General features: G+C 47.1%; 1 protein-coding gene across 3 annotated transcripts in view; it reads left to right on the top strand.

Annotated features, from left to right (window-relative positions):
* LOC124045584 (cyclin-dependent kinase 17-like) overlaps positions 1 to 17,492 on the top strand; it is a 125,382-nt gene that overhangs the window by 73,407 nt on the left and 34,483 nt on the right. For all 3 annotated transcript variants that reach the window (XM_046364970.1, XM_046364969.1, XM_046364971.1), the window contains 2 exons: positions 670 to 803; positions 15,616 to 15,741. In XM_046364970.1, coding sequence (XP_046220926.1) covers positions 670 to 803; positions 15,616 to 15,741 — 260 coding nt within the window. The remainder of the gene's footprint in view (positions 1 to 669; positions 804 to 15,615; positions 15,742 to 17,492) is intronic.

Raw genomic sequence — 17,492 nt, 5'->3', positions numbered from 1 at the left:
GCTGAGATGACGGGCCAATAATTTGTTTTTAGGTTTTACAGTACCTTGCACAACATGTATCTGCACATTTCCCTAGTCACCCCGTTCACTCTGTCCAGTTTGAAATATAGTTGATTTGTGGAGACCAGAGTCTATCAAACTTGGGCTGTCTCTTGTGGAGGTCATAAGTGAGCTTTTCAAGAGGAAGAAAGTCAACAATCTGGTCAATCCACATTTTAAATGTAGGGGGGGGGGTGTTAGAGGCCCACAATAGAAGAATACATTTCTTAGCAAAGTATGTAATAGTCATAAGCACATTTTCTCTGTCAGGATCAAGAACAAAGTCCTGCTGGGCATTAAGAAGATAGATACACGGGGTCATATCAAACTGTACCTCTAGTATTTTCAGAATCTGGCAATCTCCCTACATCTCCAAAATACATGCATATAGGTTCCACTTTCAGAGGTACTGTATGCATATATTTACAATATGTGGCTCCTATGTAAAAACAGAATGGTTAAAATATCGCCTAAATCATCCCCTGTCCTTCCAGAGGTTTTGATTAAAGTATTTTTCTTGGGATTTAAACTATTGTTATTGTAATGACTCATCTGACCACTGGAGTTGAGAAGTTTGCCTTTAATACTTGACTGAGGATCCAGATAAAGTATGTTTATTGTTTCCTGCAGGTATCGTCCATGAGAACGTGAAGATGGGCTCAGACGGGGAGAGTGATCAGGCATCTGGGACGTCTTCTGATGAAGTCCAGAGTCCAGTCAGGGTCCGCATGAGGAACAACCACCACAGACGCATCTCCAATGAGGTACAAGTGGTGTCTGTCTGTCTGTCTGTCTGTCTGTCTGTCTGTCTGTCTGTCTGTCTGTCTGTCTGTCTGTCTGTCTGTCTGTCTGTCTGTCTGTCTGTCTGTCTGTCTGTCTGTCTGTCTGTCTGTCTGTCTGTCTGTCTGTCTGTCTGTCTGTCTGTCTGTCTGTCTGTCTGTCTGTCTGTCTGTCTGTCTCTGTCTGTCTCTGTCTGTCTGTCTGTCTGTCTGTCTGTCTGTCTGTCTGTCTGTGTCTGTCTGTCTGTCTGTCTGTCTGTCTGTCTGTCTGTCTGTGTCTGTGTGTGTGTGTGTGTGTGTGTGTGTGTGTGTGTGTGTGTGTGTGTGTGTGTGTGTGTGTGTGTGTGTGTGTGTGTGTGTGTGTGTGTGTGTGTGTGTGTGTGTGTGTGTGTGTGTGTGTGTGCGGTAGCTGTAGAATGATGAGCACAGCAGTATTGCAGGAAATGCCCCTGGACACACAGTCTGCTGCCTCTGTGTGGACACTCTGGACTGAACTGCTTTACACCATGTTTACTACAGACAGAGAGAAGGAGGGGGGGGGCTGAATGAAATAATGAAACCATGATAAGGAACAGAAAGAGGTAGGACTTGGACATGGATGGGCAGAGAAAGAGAGAGTGGAGGAAAGATGTGAGGAGAGGGAGAGAGAGAAGGATGAGAGAGAGAGAGAGAGAGAGAGAGAGAATGGAGGAAAGATGTGAGGAGAGGGAGAGAGAGAAGGATGAGAGAGAGAGAGAGAGAGAGAGAGAGAGAGAGAGAGAGAGACAATGGAGGAAAGATGTGAGGAGAGGGAGAGAGAGAAGGATGAGAGAGAGAGAGAGAGAGAGAGTGGGGAAAGATGTGAGGAGAGGGAGAGAGAGAGAGAGAGACAATGGAGGAAAGATGTGAGGAGAGGGAGAGAGAGAGACAATGGAGGAAAGATGTGAGGAGAGGGAGAGAGAAAGAGAGACAATGGAGGAAAGATGTGAGGAGAGGGAGAGAGAGAGACAATGGAGGAAAGATGTGAGGAGAGGGAGAGAGAGAGGGATGTGAGAGTGGAGGAAAGATGTGAGGAGAGCAAGAGAGAGAAGGATGAGAGAGAGAGAGAGTGGGGGAAAGATGTGAGGAGAGGGAGAGAGATAGGTATGAGAGAGAGAATGGGGGAAAGATGTGAGGAGAGGGAGAGAGAGGGGGTGAGAGCGAGAAGGAGAGAGACAATGGAGGAAAGATGTGAGGAGAGGGAGAGAGATAGGTATGAGAGAGAGAATGGAGGAAAGATGTGAGGAGAGGGAGAGAGAGAGGGATGAGAGAGTGGAGGAAAGATGTGAGGAGAGGGAGAGAGAGAGGGATGAGAGAGTGGAGGAAAGATGTGAGGAGAGGGAGAGAGAGAGGGATGAGAGAGTGGAGGAAAGATGTGAGGAGAAGGAGAGAGAGAGGGATGAGAGAGTGGAGGAAAGATGTGAGGAGAGGGAGAGAATGAGGAGGACAGAGAGATGGAAAATAACTGTTTCCTATCAGCGATTTCCAACATCACTCCACATTCCCCCCTTCCCCCAACTCTGTTCTACCCTCAGGAATCTCTCCACCCCTCCCTCTTTTCCCTCCTCCTTCTCCTCTACGTCCTCCTCCCCTTTTTCCTCGGAGTGTGTGGGGTACTCTGGCACAATCATGCCCTCGTTCTCTCTCTCTCTTTCTCTGCTTCTGCCCATCTCTATCTGTTGGGTCATGTGGCAGGCAAGAGAGGTGCAGTGTGGGAAGAGTGTGTGAGAGTGTAGGATTACCATTCAGAGGGACAATGAGGGACTTACTAGAGCTGTTCTGCATTGTAAGTACTAGGTTGTGTGTGTGTACGTGTGTTAATGTATGTGTTCTGTATGTGTGTGTGTGGTAGTGTGTGTGTGTGTGTGTGTGTGTGTGTGTGTGTGTGTGTGTGTGTGTGTGTGTGTGTGTGTGTGTGTGTGTGTGTGTGTGTGTGTGTGTGTGTGTGTGTGTGTGTGTGTGTGTGTGTGTGTGTGTGTGTGTGTGTGTACATATGCATGAAATCAAATCAAATGTTCCTAAGTAAATGAAAGAGTGCATGTGTATGAACATGATTATTTGAGTGACGGTGTGTGTTGTGTGTGTTCTCTGTGTGTGTGGGCATGTTTGTGTGTAGTCATTGTGTGTGTTAGTTGAATGTGTACTTCAATGAGTGTGTTGATGAGTTAACAGGATGGATGAGGTGCCGATGGGACTTATTAAGCAGAGATAAAATGCTTACTGTGTACAGGGTGTCACGGTATTGTCATATTCACGTGTGTATGTATATTCCCACGTACAGTAGTGTTGTCACATTACCAGAAGTTTGACTTTGATACCAATACCAGGTTCATCAAAATACTCAATACCAAATCAATATTCAGTACCAAAACGATAGTCAATACCAAATCAATATTCAATACCACAACGATAGTCAATACCAAATCAATATTCAATAACAAAGTGATACTCGATACCAAAATGATACTCGATACTGAAACGATACCACAGAAGAAGAAAAAAGAAAACTATTAGCTAAGGCCATAGAAAACCACTGGGCTGTACTTTCTTAAACATTAAACAATATGTTAATAACTGGAAGAACAACTCAAATAACAAATAGAATATATTCTATTCTATATTCAATCGTTTAAAAAGAATACAACACCATATTAAATAACATATTCAATTCCTTATGTTTTAAAATTGGATTTTATACATATCAGGGTTAATTAATTCGCCATAATATTGGGTCAAATATCAATCATTAGAGCTATGATTCACTACAGCTAAATAATTTATTGTATTGAATTAGTAGTTTAATTCCAAAACGACATAAAAAACACGGAAGCTCATTTCTGAAGCATGCACACCATACTGTGGAAATACAATGGATTTTACACAGCATACTACGATTCCCAGAGTGCATTTCCTATATCTTTTGGGTTGTAATCATATTATAATGCTCACATGAATGTCATGCTGAATATATGTTCATGTCATTGCCACTCAAAAAGAATTCAAATTTAGTTGCTAGTAGAATAACGTTACAATTCAAAATGTCATTTGTAAAAATCATTTTTTATGTGCTAGCTTACTACTGCCACTTGAGAAGACAACTGCTCCCTTGAAAAGACAAGTACCCTTGATAGTTTAAAACTGCCCCTTGAGAAGACAAGTACCCTTGCTAGCTTTCTACTGCCCATTGAGAAGACAAGTACCCTGGCTAGCTTACTACTGTCCCTTGAGAAGACAAGTACCCTGGCTAGCTTACTACTGCCACTTGAGAAGGCAAGTACCCTGGCTAGCTTGAGATGAGTACCATTGCTAGCTTACTACTGCCCCTTGAGAAGACAACTGCCCCCTTGAGAAGACAAGTACCCTTGCTAGTTTACAACTGCCCCTTGAGAAGACAAGTACCCTTGCTAGCTTTCTACTGCCCCTTGAGAAGACAAGTACCCTGGCTAGCTTACTGCTGTCCCTTGAGAAGACAAGTACCCTGGCTAGCTTACTACTGCCCCTTGAGAAGGCAAGTACCCTGGCTAGCTTGAGACGAGTACCATTGCTAGCTTACTACTGCCCCTTGAGAAGACAAATAGCCTGGCTAGCTTACTACTGCCCCCTGAGAAGACAATCACCCTGGCTAGCTTACTACTGCCCCTTGAGAAGACAAGCACACTGGCTAGCTTACTACTGCCCCCTGAGAAGACAAGTACCCTGGCTAGCTTACTACTGCCCCTTGAGAAGACAAGTACCCTGGCTAGCTTACTACTGCCCCCTGAGAAGACAAGTAGCCTGGCTAGCTTACTACTGCCCCTTGAGAAGACAAGTAGCCTGGCTAGCTTACTACTGCCCCCTGAGAAGACAAGTACCCTGGCTAGCTTACTACTGCCCCCTGAGAGGACAAGTACCCTTGCTAGATTGCTACTGCCCCTTGAGAAGACAAGTACCCTGGCTAGCTTACTACTGCCCCTTGAGAAGGCAAGTACCCTGGCTAGCTTGAGACGAGTACCATTGCTAGCTTACTACTGCCCCTTGAGAAGACAACTGCCCCCTTGAGAAGACAAGTACCCTTGCTAGTTTACAACTGCCCCCTGAGAAGACAAGCACCCTGGCTAGCTTACTACTGCCCCCTGAGAAGACAAGCACACTGGCTAGCTTACTACTGCCCCCTGAGAAGACAAGTACCCTGGCTAGCTTACTACTGCCCCTTGAGAAGACAAGTAGCCTGGCTAGCTTACTACTGCCCCCTGAGAAGACAAGTAGCCTGGCTAGCTTACTACTGCCCCTTGAGAAGACAAGTACCCTGGCTAGCTTACTACTGCCCCCTGAGAAGACAAGTAGCCTGGCTAGCTTACTACTGCCCCCTGAGAAGACAAGTACCCTGCCTAGCTTACTACTGCCCCCTGAGAGGACAAGTACCCTTGCTAGATTGCTACTGCCCCTTGAGAAGACAAGTACCCTTGCTAGCTTACTACTGCCCCCTAAGAAGACAAGAACCCTTGCTAGCTTGCTACTGCCCCCTGAGAAGACAAGTACTCTTGCTAGCTTACTACTGCCCCTTGAGAAGATTCGGGCAAATTACTAGACAGACTCGATGCGCTCAATCCATATGCGACGAGACACACATTTGACAGAAGTACCAAAACTAACAAAAATTCTAGTTCTAGTATTGAAGAAGTACAGAAGTTTTGGTATACCTTGCAACACTGGCGTACAGTATAACCTAATTGTATACTGTGTGTGTGTGTTACATACATATATACATCCTGTGTGTGTGTGTGTGTGTGTGTGTGTGTGTGTGTGTGTGTGTGTGTGTGTGTGTGTGTGTGTGTGTGTGTGTGTGTGTGTGTGTGTGTGTGTGTGTGTGTGTGTGTGTGTGTGTGTGTGTGTGTGTGTGTGTGTGTGTGTGTGAATGTTTGTGTGTGTGTGTGTGTGCATGAGATGGGTTGTCAGAGTCCCCAGGGTGATGGCTCTTATGTTCTGTTCCATGTAGGGCTGTCAAGGTGACCGTATTACCGCCACACCGGTCAGTCCTGAGATCATGATCCCATCCAGAACTGAGCAAATGAATGGCGCTGATGGGTAGCCTACCAAACTTGCTAATGGCCCTCGCTAATGGCCTGGTACTCAGCGCTCTATTGTCCCTCTAATCACTTAATGATTGAATTTGAATAATCTGAATGATGAGGACAAATAGTGATGGGAGATAGAGCTTCCGTTCCAAAGTGGACACAGGAATGAACCCAATATGGATGAATACATATTTAAAACCTCTTCCGAAAGGACCTAAAGGACAATCGGTCCAGTCCGAGTGAGGGAAGCAGCAAAAAAGCCAACTGTTTTGCTACTTTATTAAACCGGAATCATGGAGAAAAGGAGAGAGAGGCCCAGTGTGAGCGGCTGTATACAATAAGGGAGTGGAGGCAGAGTGAACAGCTGTATACTATAAGGGAGTGGAGGCAGAGTGAACAGCTGTATACTATAAGGGAGTGGAGGCAGAGTGAACAGCTGTATACTATAAGGGAGTGGAGGCAGAGTGAACAGCTGTATACAATAAGGGAGTGGAGGCAGAGTGAACAGCTGTATACTATAAGGGAGTGGAGGCAGAGTGAACAGCTGTATACAATAAGGGAGTGGAGGCAGAGTGAACAGCTGGAGACTATAAGGGAGTGGAGGCAGAGTGAACAGCTGTATACAATAAGGGAGTGGAGGCAGAGTGAACAGCTGTATACTATAAGGGAGTGGAGGCAGAGTGAACAGCTGTATACTATAAGGGAGTGGAGGCAGAGTGAACAGCTGTATACTGTATAAGGGAGTGGAGGCAGAGTGAACAGCTGGAGACTATAAGGGAGTGGACAGAGTGAACAGCTGTATTCTATAAGGGAGTGGAGGCAGAGTGAACAGCTGTATACTATAAGGGAGTGGAGGCAGAGTGAACAGCTGGAGACTATAAGGGAGTGGAGGCAGAGTGAACAGCTGTATACAATAAGGGAGTGGAGGCAGAGTGAACAGCTGTATACAATAAGGGAGTGGAGGCAGAGTGAACAGCTGTATACTATAAGGGAGTGGAAGAGTGAACAGTGGGAGTGCAGAGTGAACAGCTGTATACTATAAGGGAGTGGAGGCAGAGTGAACAGCTGTATACAATAAGGGAGTGGAGGCAGAGTGAACAGCTGGAGACTATAAGGGAGTGGAGGCAGAGTGAACAGCTGTATACAATAAGGGAGTGGAGGCAGAGTGAACAGCTGTATACTATAAGGGAGTGGAGGCAGAGTGAACAGCTGTATACTATAAGGGAGTGGAGGCAGAGTGAACAGCTGTATACTATAAGGGAGTGGAGGCAGAGTGAACAGCTGTATACTATAAGGGAGTGGAGGCAGAGTGAACAGCTGGAGACTATAAGGGAGTGGAGGCAGAGTGAACAGCTGGAGACTATAAGGGCGTGGAGGCAGAGTGAACAGCTGGAGACTATAAGGGAGTGGAGGCAGAGTGAACAGCTGTATACTATAAGGGAGTGGAGGCAGAGTGAACAGCTGGAGACTATAAGGGAGTGGAGGCAGAGTGAACAGCTGTATACTATAAGGGAGTGGAGGCAGAGTGAACAGCTGGAGACTATAAGGGAGTGGAGGCAGAGTGAACAGCTGTATACTATAAGGAGTGGAGGCAGAGTGAACAGCTGGAGACTATAAGGGAGTGGAGGCAGAGTGAACAGCTGTATACTATAAGGGAGTGGAGGCAGAGTGAACAGCTGGAGACTATAAGGGAGTGGAGGCAGAGTGAACAGCTGTATACTATAAGGGAGTGGAGGCAGAGTGAACAGCTGTATACTATAAGGGAGTGGAGGCAGAGTGAACAGCTGTATACTATAAGGGAGTGGAGGCAGAGTGAACAGCTGTATACTATAAGGGAGTGGAGGCAGAGTGAACAGCTGTATTCTATAAGGGAGTGGAGGCAGAGTGAACAGCTGGAGACTATAAGGGCGTGGAGGCAGAGTGAACAGCTGGAGACTATAAGGGAGTGGAGGCAGAGTGAACAGCTGTATACTATAAGGGAGTGGAGGCAGAGTGAACAGCTGGAGACTATAAGGGAGTGGAGGCAGAGTGAACAGCTGTATACTATAAGGGAGTGGAGGCAGAGTGAACAGCTGGAGACTATAAGGGAGTGGAGGCAGAGTGAACAGCTGTATACTATAAGGGAGTGGAGGCAGAGTGAACAGCTGGAGACTATAAGGGAGTGGAGGCAGAGTGAACAGCTGTATACAATAAGGGAGTGGAGGCAGAGTGAACAGCTGTATACTATAAGGGAGTGGAGGCAGAGTGAACAGCTGTATACTATAAGGGAGTGGAGGTAGAGTGAACAGCTTTATTCTATAAGGGAGTGGAGGCAGAGTGAACAGCTGGAGACTATAAGGGCGTGGAGGCAGAGTGAACAGCTGGAGACTATAAGGGAGTGGAGGCAGAGTGAACAGCTGTATACTATAAGGGAGTGGAGGCAGAGTGAACAGCTGGAGACTATAAGGAGTGGAGGCAGAGTGAACAGCTGTATACTATAAGGGAGTGGAGGCAGAGTGAACAGCTGGAGACTATAAGGGAGTGGAGGCAGAGTGAACAGCTGTATACTATAAGGGAGTGGAGGCAGAGTGAACAGCTGGAGACTATAAGGGAGTGGAGGCAGAGTGAACAGCTGTATACTATAAGGGAGTGGAGGCAGAGTGAACAGCTGTATACTATAAGGAGTGGAGGCAGAGTGAACAGCTGGAGACTATAAGGGAGTGGAGGCAGAGTGAACAGCTGTATACTATAAGGGAGTGGAGGCAGAGTGAACAGCTGGAGACTATAAGGAGTGGAGGCAGAGTGAACAGCTGTATTCTATAAGGGAGTGGAGGCAGAGTGAACAGCTGTATACTATAAGGGAGTGGAGGCAGAGTGAACAGCTGGAGACTATAAGGGAGTGGAGGCAGAGTGAACAGCTGTATACTATAAGGGAGTGCTGGAGACTATAAGGCAGGCAGAGTGAACAGCTGTATACTATAAGGGAGTGGAGGCAGAGTGAACAGCTGGAGACTATAAGGGAGTGGAGGCAGAGTGAACAGCTGTATACTATAAGGGAGTGGAGGCAGAGTGAACAGCTGTATACTATAAGGGAGTGGAGGCAGAGTGAACAGCTGGAGACTATAAGGGAGTGGAGGCAGAGTGAACAGCTGTATACTATAAGGGAGTGGAGGCAGAGTGAACAGCTGGAGACTATAAGGGAGTGGAGGCAGAGTGAACAGCTGTATACTATAAGGGAGTGGAGGCAGAGTGAACAGCTGGAGACTATAAGGGAGTGGAGGCAGAGTGAACAGCTGTAGACTATAAGGGAGTGGAGGCAGAGTGAACAGCTGTATACTATAAGGGAGTGGAGGCAGAGTGAACAGCTGGAGACTATAAGGGAGTGGAGGCAGAGTGAACAGCTGTATTCTATAAGGGAGTGGAGGCAGAGTGAACAGCTGGAGACTATACTATAAGGGAGTGGAGGCAGAGTGAACAGCTGGAGACTATAAGGGAGTGGAGGCAGAGTGAACAGCTGTATACTATAAGGGAGTGGAGGTAGAGTGAACAGCTGTATTCTATAAGGGAGTGGAGGCAGAGTGAACAGCTGGAGACTATAAGGGAGTGGAGGCAGAGTGAACAGCTGGAGACTATAAGGGAGTGGAGGCAGAGTGAACAGCTGTATACTATAAGGGAGTGGAGGCAGAGTGAACAGCTGTATACTATAAGGGAGTGGAGGCAGAGTGAACAGCTGGAGACTATAAGGGAGTGGAGGCAGAGTGAACAGCTGTATACTATAAGGGAGTGGAGGCAGAGTGAACAGCTGTATACTATAAGGGAGTGGAGGCAGAGTGAACAGCTGTATACTATAAGGGAGTGGAGGCAGAGTGAACAGCTGTATACTATAAGGGAGTGGAGGCAGAGTGAACAGCTGTATTCTATAAGGGAGTGGAGGCAGAGTGAACAGCTGGAGACTATAAGGGCGTGGAGGCAGAGTGAACAGCTGGAGACTATAAGGGAGTGGAGGCAGAGTGAACAGCTTTATTCTATAAGGGAGTGGAGGCAGAGTGAACAGCTGGAGACTATAAGGGCGTGGAGGCAGAGTGAACAGCTGGAGACTATAAGGGAGTGGAGGCAGAGTGAACAGCTGTATACTATAAGGGAGTGGAGGCAGAGTGAACAGCTGGAGACTATAAGGGAGTGGAGGCAGAGTGAACAGCTGTATACTATAAGGGAGTGGAGGCAGAGTGAACAGCTGGAGACTATAAGGGAGTGGAGGCAGAGTGAACAGCTGTATACTATAAGGGAGTGGAGGCAGAGTGAACAGCTGGAGACTATAAGGGAGTGGAGGCAGAGTGAACAGCTGTATACTATAAGGGAGTGGAGGCAGAGTGAACAGCTGTATACTATAAGGGAGTGGAGGCAGAGTGAACAGCTGGAGACTATAAGGGAGTGGAGGCAGAGTGAACAGCTGTATACTATAAGGGAGTGGAGGCAGAGTGAACAGCTGGAGACTATAAGGGAGTGGAGGCAGAGTGAACAGCTGTATTCTATAAGGGAGTGGAGGCAGAGTGAACAGCTGTATACTATAAGGGAGTGGAGGCAGAGTGAACAGCTGGAGACTATAAGGGAGTGGAGGCAGAGAACAGCTGCAGGGAGTGGAGGCAGAGTGAACAGCTGGAGACTATAAGGGAGTGGAGGCAGAGTGAACAGCTGTATACTATAAGGGAGTGGAGGCAGAGTGAACAGCTGGAGACTATAAGGGAGTGGAGGCAGAGTGAACAGCTGTATACTATAAGGGAGTGGAGGCAGAGTGAACAGCTGTATACTATAAGGGAGTGGAGGCAGAGTGAACAGCTGGAGACTATAAGGGAGTGGAGGCAGAGTGAACAGCTGTATACTATAAGGGAGTGGAGGCAGAGTGAACAGCTGTATACTATAAGGGAGTGGAGGCAGAGTGAACAGCTGTATACTATAAGGGAGTGGAGGCAGAGTGAACAGCTGTATACTATAAGGGAGTGGAGGCAGAGTGAACAGCTGTATTCTATAAGGGAGTGGAGGCAGAGTGAACAGCTGGAGACTATAAGGGCGTGGAGGCAGAGTGAACAGCTGGAGACTATAAGGGAGTGGAGGCAGAGTGAACAGCTGTATACTATAAGGAGTGGAGGCAGAGTGAACAGCTGGAGACTATAAGGGAGTGGAGGCAGAGTGAACAGCGCTGTATACTATAAGGGAGTGGAGGCAGAGTGAACAGCTGGAGACTATAAGGGAGTGGAGGCAGAGTGAACAGCTGTATACTATAAGGGAGTGGAGGCAGAGTGAACAGCTGGAGACTATAAGGGAGTGGAGGCAGAGTGAACAGCTGTATACTATAAGGGAGTGGAGGCAGAGTGAACAGCTGTATACTATAAGGGAGTGGAGGCAGAGTGAACAGCTGTATACTATAAGGGAGTGGAGGCAGAGTGAACAGCTGTAACTATAAGCAGAGTGAACAGCTGGAGACTATAAGGGAGTGGAGGCAGAGTGAACAGCTGGAGACTATAAGGGAGTGGAGGCAGAGTGAACAGCTGTATACTATAAGGGAGTGGAGGCAGAGTGAACAGCTGGAGACTATAAGGGAGTGGAGGCTATAAGGGAGTGGAGGCAGAGTGAACAGCTGGAGACTATAAGGGAGTGGAGGCAGAGTGAACAGCTGTATACTATAAGGGAGTGGAGGCTATAAGGGAGTGGAGGCAGAGTGAACAGCTGGAGACTATAAGAGTGAACAGCTGTATTCTATAAGGGAGTGGAGGCAGAGTGAACAGCTGTATACTATAAGGGAGTGGAGGCAGAGTGAACAGCTGGAGACTATAAGGGAGTGGAGGCAGAGTGCACAGCTGGAGACTATAAGGGAGTGGAGGCAGAGTGAACAGCTGTATACTATAAGGGAGTGGAGGCAGAGTGAACAGCTGTATTCTATAAGGGAGTGGAGGCAGAGTGAACAGCTGGAGACTATAAGGGAGTGGAGGCAGAGTGAACAGCTGTATACAATAAGGGAGTGGAGGCAGAGTGAACAGCTGTATACTATAAGGGAGTGGAGGCAGAGTGAACAGCTGTATACTATAAGGGAGTGGAGGCAGAGTGAACAGCTGTATACTATAAGGGAGTGGAGGCAGAGTGAACAGCTGGAGACTATAAGGGAGTGGAGGCAGAGTGAACAGCTGGAGACTATAAGGGAGTGGAGGCAGAGTGAACAGCTGTATACTATAAGGGAGTGGAGGCAGAGTGAACAGCTGTATACTATAAGGGAGTGGAGGCAGAGTGAACAGCTGGAGACTATAAGGGAGTGGAGGCAGAGTGAACAGCTGGAGACTATAAGGGAGTGGAGGCAGAGTGAACAGCTGGAGACTATAAGGGAGTGGAGGCAGAGTGAACAGCTGGAGACTATAAGGGAGTGGAGGTAGAGTGAACAGCTGGAGACTATAAGGGAGTGGAGGTAGAGTGAACAGCTGGAGACTATAAGGGAGTGGAGGCAGAGTGAACAGCTGGAGACTATAAGGGAGTGGAGGCAGAGTGAACAGCTGGAGACTATAAGGGAGTGGAGGCAGAGTGAACAGCTGGAGACTATAAGGGAGTGGAGGTAGAGTGAACAGCTGGAGACTATAAGGGAGTGGAGGCAGAGTGAACAGCTGGAGACTATAAGGGAGTGGAGGCAGAGTGAACAGCTGGAGACTATAAGGGAGTGGAGGCAGAGTGAACAGCTGGAGACTATAAGGGAGTGGAGGCAGAGTGAACAGCTGGAGACTATAAGGGAGTGGAGGTAGAGTGAACAGCTGGAGACTATAAGGGAGTGGAGGCAGAGTGAACAGCTGGAGACTATAAGGGAGTGGAGGCAGAGTGAACAGCTGGAGACTATAAGGGAGTGGAGGCAGAGTGAACAGCTGGAGACTATAAGGGAGTGGAGGTAGAGTGAACAGCTGGAGACTATAAGGGAGTGGAGGCAGAGTGAACAGCTGGAGACTATAAGGAGTGGAGGCAGAGTGAACAGCTGGAGACTATAAGGGAGTGGAGGCAGAGTGAACAGCTGGAGACTATAAGGGAGTGGAGGCAGAGTGAACAGCTGGAGACTATAAGGGAGTGGAGGCAGAGTGAACAGCTGGAGACTATAAGGGAGTGGAGGCAGAGTGAACAGCTGGAGACTATAAGGGAGTGGAGGTAGAGTGAACAGCTGGAGACTATAAGGGAGTGGAGGTAGAGTGAACAGCTGGAGACTATAAGGGAGTGGAGGCAGAGTGAACAGCTGGAGACTATAAGGGAGTGGAGGCAGAGTGAACAGCTGGAGACTATAAGGGAGTGGAGGCAGAGTGAACAGCTGGAGACTATAAGCAGCTGGAGACTATAAGGGAGTGGAGGCAGAGTGAACAGCTGGAGACTATAAGGGAGTGGAGGCAGAGTGAACAGCTGGAGACTATAAGGGAGTGGAGGCAGAGTGAACAGCTGGAGACTATAAGGGAGTGGAGGCAGAGTGAACAGCTGGAGACTATAAGGGAGTGGAGGCAGAGTGAACAGCTGGAGACTATAAGGGAGTGGAGGCAGAGTGAACAGCTGGAGACTATAAGGGAGTGGAGGCAGAGTGAACAGCTGGAGACTATAAGGGAGTGGAGGCAGAGTGAACAGCTGGAGACTATAAGGGAGTGGAGGTAGAGTGAACAGCTGGAGACTATAAGGGAGTGGAGGCAGAGTGAACAGCTGGAGACTATAAGGGAGTGGAGGCAGAGTGAACAGCTGGAGACTATAAGGGAGTGGAGGCAGAGTGAACAGCTGGAGACTATAAGGGAGTGGAGGCAGAGTGAACAGCTGGAGACTATAAGGGAGTGGAGGCAGAGTGAACAGCTGGAGACTATAAGGGAGTGGAGGCCGTGCGGTGGGTGAATGTGTGAGTAAGACACAGGAGGATTGGAGCACCAGAGCAGGAACAGGGAGAGACCACAACCACTTATCTCACGCTACACTAACTTCTCGCTAGTGATTTATCCTCCTGTTCGATTACATACCTGTCTTGACATCATCAAACTGAGGGAAACTAGCTACCTGCTACTTGAGGCCAGCCATAATGTTACTGCACTTCTTACAATTAGCTACCCAAAATACCTACTCCATTCAGATCATAGCTTAAATAGCAGTCTACCTGTTGACTTTCGGTGGTTGTAGCCTTGACTTGTCATTTTAATTTCACCTTCCGTTGAGTAGATACCCCTAACTGGTTCGCCACACAAGCAGAGCAGCGATGCAGTTGTCTCCTTCTGTAGGAAGGATCAGAGTGCAGGCCTTTCTTTGTGACTTTAATATTGAGTTGCAACATGCTGCCTTTATATTTTGGAATACATTCCCAGCTTTACAAGCCTTTCACAACTAAATAAATCATATATATTATTGTAACGGTGTAGGCTATATTAAATTGATTTATTCAACTTTTTAAAATGTAGATGTTCCAATGCCCAGAGATGCTAAACATGTTTATGTTAATTAACGGTCAATTTCCGTGTGACTGTCTGTCATTTGCATGACATTTACCAGCACACCATCACAGCTCTAGTTCCATGTTGTTTTCTCTCCATTCAATGTGCTAACAGCCTTTCATCTCTACAAAACATTAAGATTCCACATTCATACATGGCCAAATATAGAGTTTACATTTTCATTTGTGTAGTTCTCCGTTGTATAATGAAAGCAGTATGGTCCTACAATGCCATTGTGTCAAGCTGCAAATGTTGTTTATGACCATTGTACTTGTGTACGTGTTCACGTACACACACATACACATTGGGGACATATCCTGTGGGAAGGTTGGGTCTGGGCCAGGCAGTGCTGCCATGGAAACCAGGGATGATTGGCACCCTGCCTGGAGTAGGCAATAGAGGAGTGAGGTATGTTGGGAGATGTAGTTCAATGTGGACTACAGATGTGATTGTTAGTAATGGATGTATCACAACCATGGAGTCAAATCCATTTCAATTCAGTAAATTCATTCAGAGGACCTTTCAGTATTGTAATTTCAATCCAATTCCTAAATTGACTGCATTGATGTGGAATTGACCCCCCATCCTGAACAGGCCAGTGGTAACTGTATACTCTTATATACAGAAAATGTATCACAATAATAATATTGATTTGATTAACTGATTGAACATACAGGTATAATCTCATCCCTGTCTCTGTGTCTCTCTCCCACCTGGCTCTATCTTCCTCTCTCTCTCCAGGACATGAACAAGTGTCTGTCTCTGTGTCTCTCTCCCACCTGGCTCTATCTTCCTCTCTCTCTCCAGGACATGAACAAGTGTCTGTCTCTGTGTCTCTCTCCCACCTGGCTCTATCTTCCTCTCTCTCTCCAGGACATGAACAAGTGTCTGTCTCTGTGTCTCTCTCTCACCTGGCTCTATCTTCCTCTCTCTCTCCAAGACATAAACAAGCGCCTGCCTCTGTGTCTCTCTCCCACCTGTCTCTATCTTCCTCTCTCTCTCCAGGACATAAACAAGTGTCTGTCTCTGTGTCTCTCTCCCACCTGTCTCTATCTTCCTCTCTCTCTCCAGGACATAAACAAGCATCTGTCTCTGTGTCTCCCTCCCACCTGGCTCTATCTCCCTCTCTCTCTCCAGGACATAAACAAGCGTCTGTCTCTGTGTCTCTCTCCCACCTGGCTCTATCTCCCTCTCTCTCTCCAGGACATAAACAAGTGTCTGTCTCTGTGTCTCTCTCCCACCTGGCTCTATCTCCCTCTCTCTCTCTAGGACATAAACAAGCGCCTGTCTCTGCCGGCTGACATCAGGCTACCGGAAGGCTACCTGGAGAAGTTTGCCATGAACAGTCCGCCCTTTGACAAGCCCATGAGCCGCAGGCTACGAAGAGCCTCATTGGTCAGTCCACACTCTGCTCTCTGCTCTTAACTTGGCAAGCTGCAATGTAGTCTGAGTCAGCTGTTTTCCTGTGTGTGTGTGTACGTGTGTGCGTGTGTGTGTGCGTGTGTGCGTGCGTGCACGTGTGTACGTGCGTGCGTGTGTGTGTGTGTGTGTGTGTGTGTGTGTGTGTGTGTGTGTGTGTGTGTGTGTGTGTGTGTGTGTGTGTGTGTGTGTGTGTGTGTGTGTGTGCGTGCGTGCGTGTGTGTGTGTGCGTGCGTGCGTGTGTGTGCGTGTGCGTGTGCGAACTGCGCCATTGTGTCAAGCTGAAAATGTTGGTTATGACCATTGTGCTTGTGTTTCTGAGTGTGGATAATTTACTTTTTAATTTTTTAATTTTTAATTTTACCTTTATTTAACCAGGCAAGTCAGTTAAGAACATATTCTTATTTTCAATGACGGCCTCGGAACAGTGGGTTAACTGCCTGTTCAGGGGCAGAACGATAAGGCATTTGACAGGAAGGCAAAGCGACCATATGAGAGGATTGTCATGACAACGTGGATATACAAATGTAGGCAGGCACAGATATGGTAATGCTGACAATAGTTCCTGTCTATGGCCCAGTACACACAGATATGGTAATGCTGACAATAGTTCCTGTCTATGGCCCAGTACACACAGATATGGTAATGCTGACAATAGTTCCTGTCTATGGCCCAGTACACACAGATATGGTAATGCTGACAATAGTTCCTGTCTATGGCCCAGTACACACAGATATGGTAATGCTGACAATAGTTCCTGTCTATGGCCCAGTACACACAGATATGGTAATGCTGACAATAGTTCCTGTCTATGGCCCAGTACACACAGATATGGTAATGCTGACAATAGTTCCTGTCTATGGCCCAGTACACACAGATATGGTAATGCTGACAATTGTTCCTGTCTATGGCCCAGTACACACAGATATGGTAATGCTGACAAATAGTTCCTGTCTATGGCCCAGTACACACAGATATGGAAATGCTGACAATAGTTCCTGTCTATGGCCCAGTACACACAGATATGGTAATGCTGACAATAGTTCCTGTCTATGGCCCAGTACACACAGATATGGTAATGCTGACAATAGTTCCTGTCTATGGCCCAGTACACACAGATATGGTAATGCTGACAATAGTTCCTGTCTATGGCCCAGTACACACAGATATGGTAATGCTGCCCATAGTTCATGTCTATGGCCCAGTACACACAGATATGGTAATGCTGACAATAGTTCCTGTCTATGGCCCAGTACACACAGATATGGTAATGCTGACAATAGTTCCTGTCTATGGCCCAGTACACACAGATATGGTAATGCTGACAATAGTTCCTGTCTATGGCCCAGTACACACAGATATGGTAATGCTGGCAATAGTTCCTGTCTATGGCCCAGTACACACAGATATGGTAATGCTGACAATAGTTCCTGTCTATGGCCCAGTACACACAGATATGGTAATGCTGACAATAGTTCCTGTCTATGGCCCAGTACACACAGATATGGTAATGCTGGCCATAGTACCAGATAAGGGCTATTTGGCTTGTAACCATAGGGGAACCATTTTTGGGGCTATTTTTTTATAGAACCTTAACCTGTTACTCCTACCCCCTACTTTTTTGAACATTCTGTTAAAATTCGCGCAACATTTCAGCGCCCTGCTACTCATGCCAGGAATTTAGTATATGCATATGATTAGTATGTGTGGATAGAAAACTAACTAAC

This window comes from Oncorhynchus gorbuscha, linkage group LG10 (assembly GCF_021184085.1).
Source record: "Oncorhynchus gorbuscha isolate QuinsamMale2020 ecotype Even-year linkage group LG10, OgorEven_v1.0, whole genome shotgun sequence".
NCBI lineage: Eukaryota > Metazoa > Chordata > Actinopteri > Salmoniformes > Salmonidae > Oncorhynchus > Oncorhynchus gorbuscha.
This window is presented reverse-complemented; position numbering and strand designations above follow the sequence as displayed.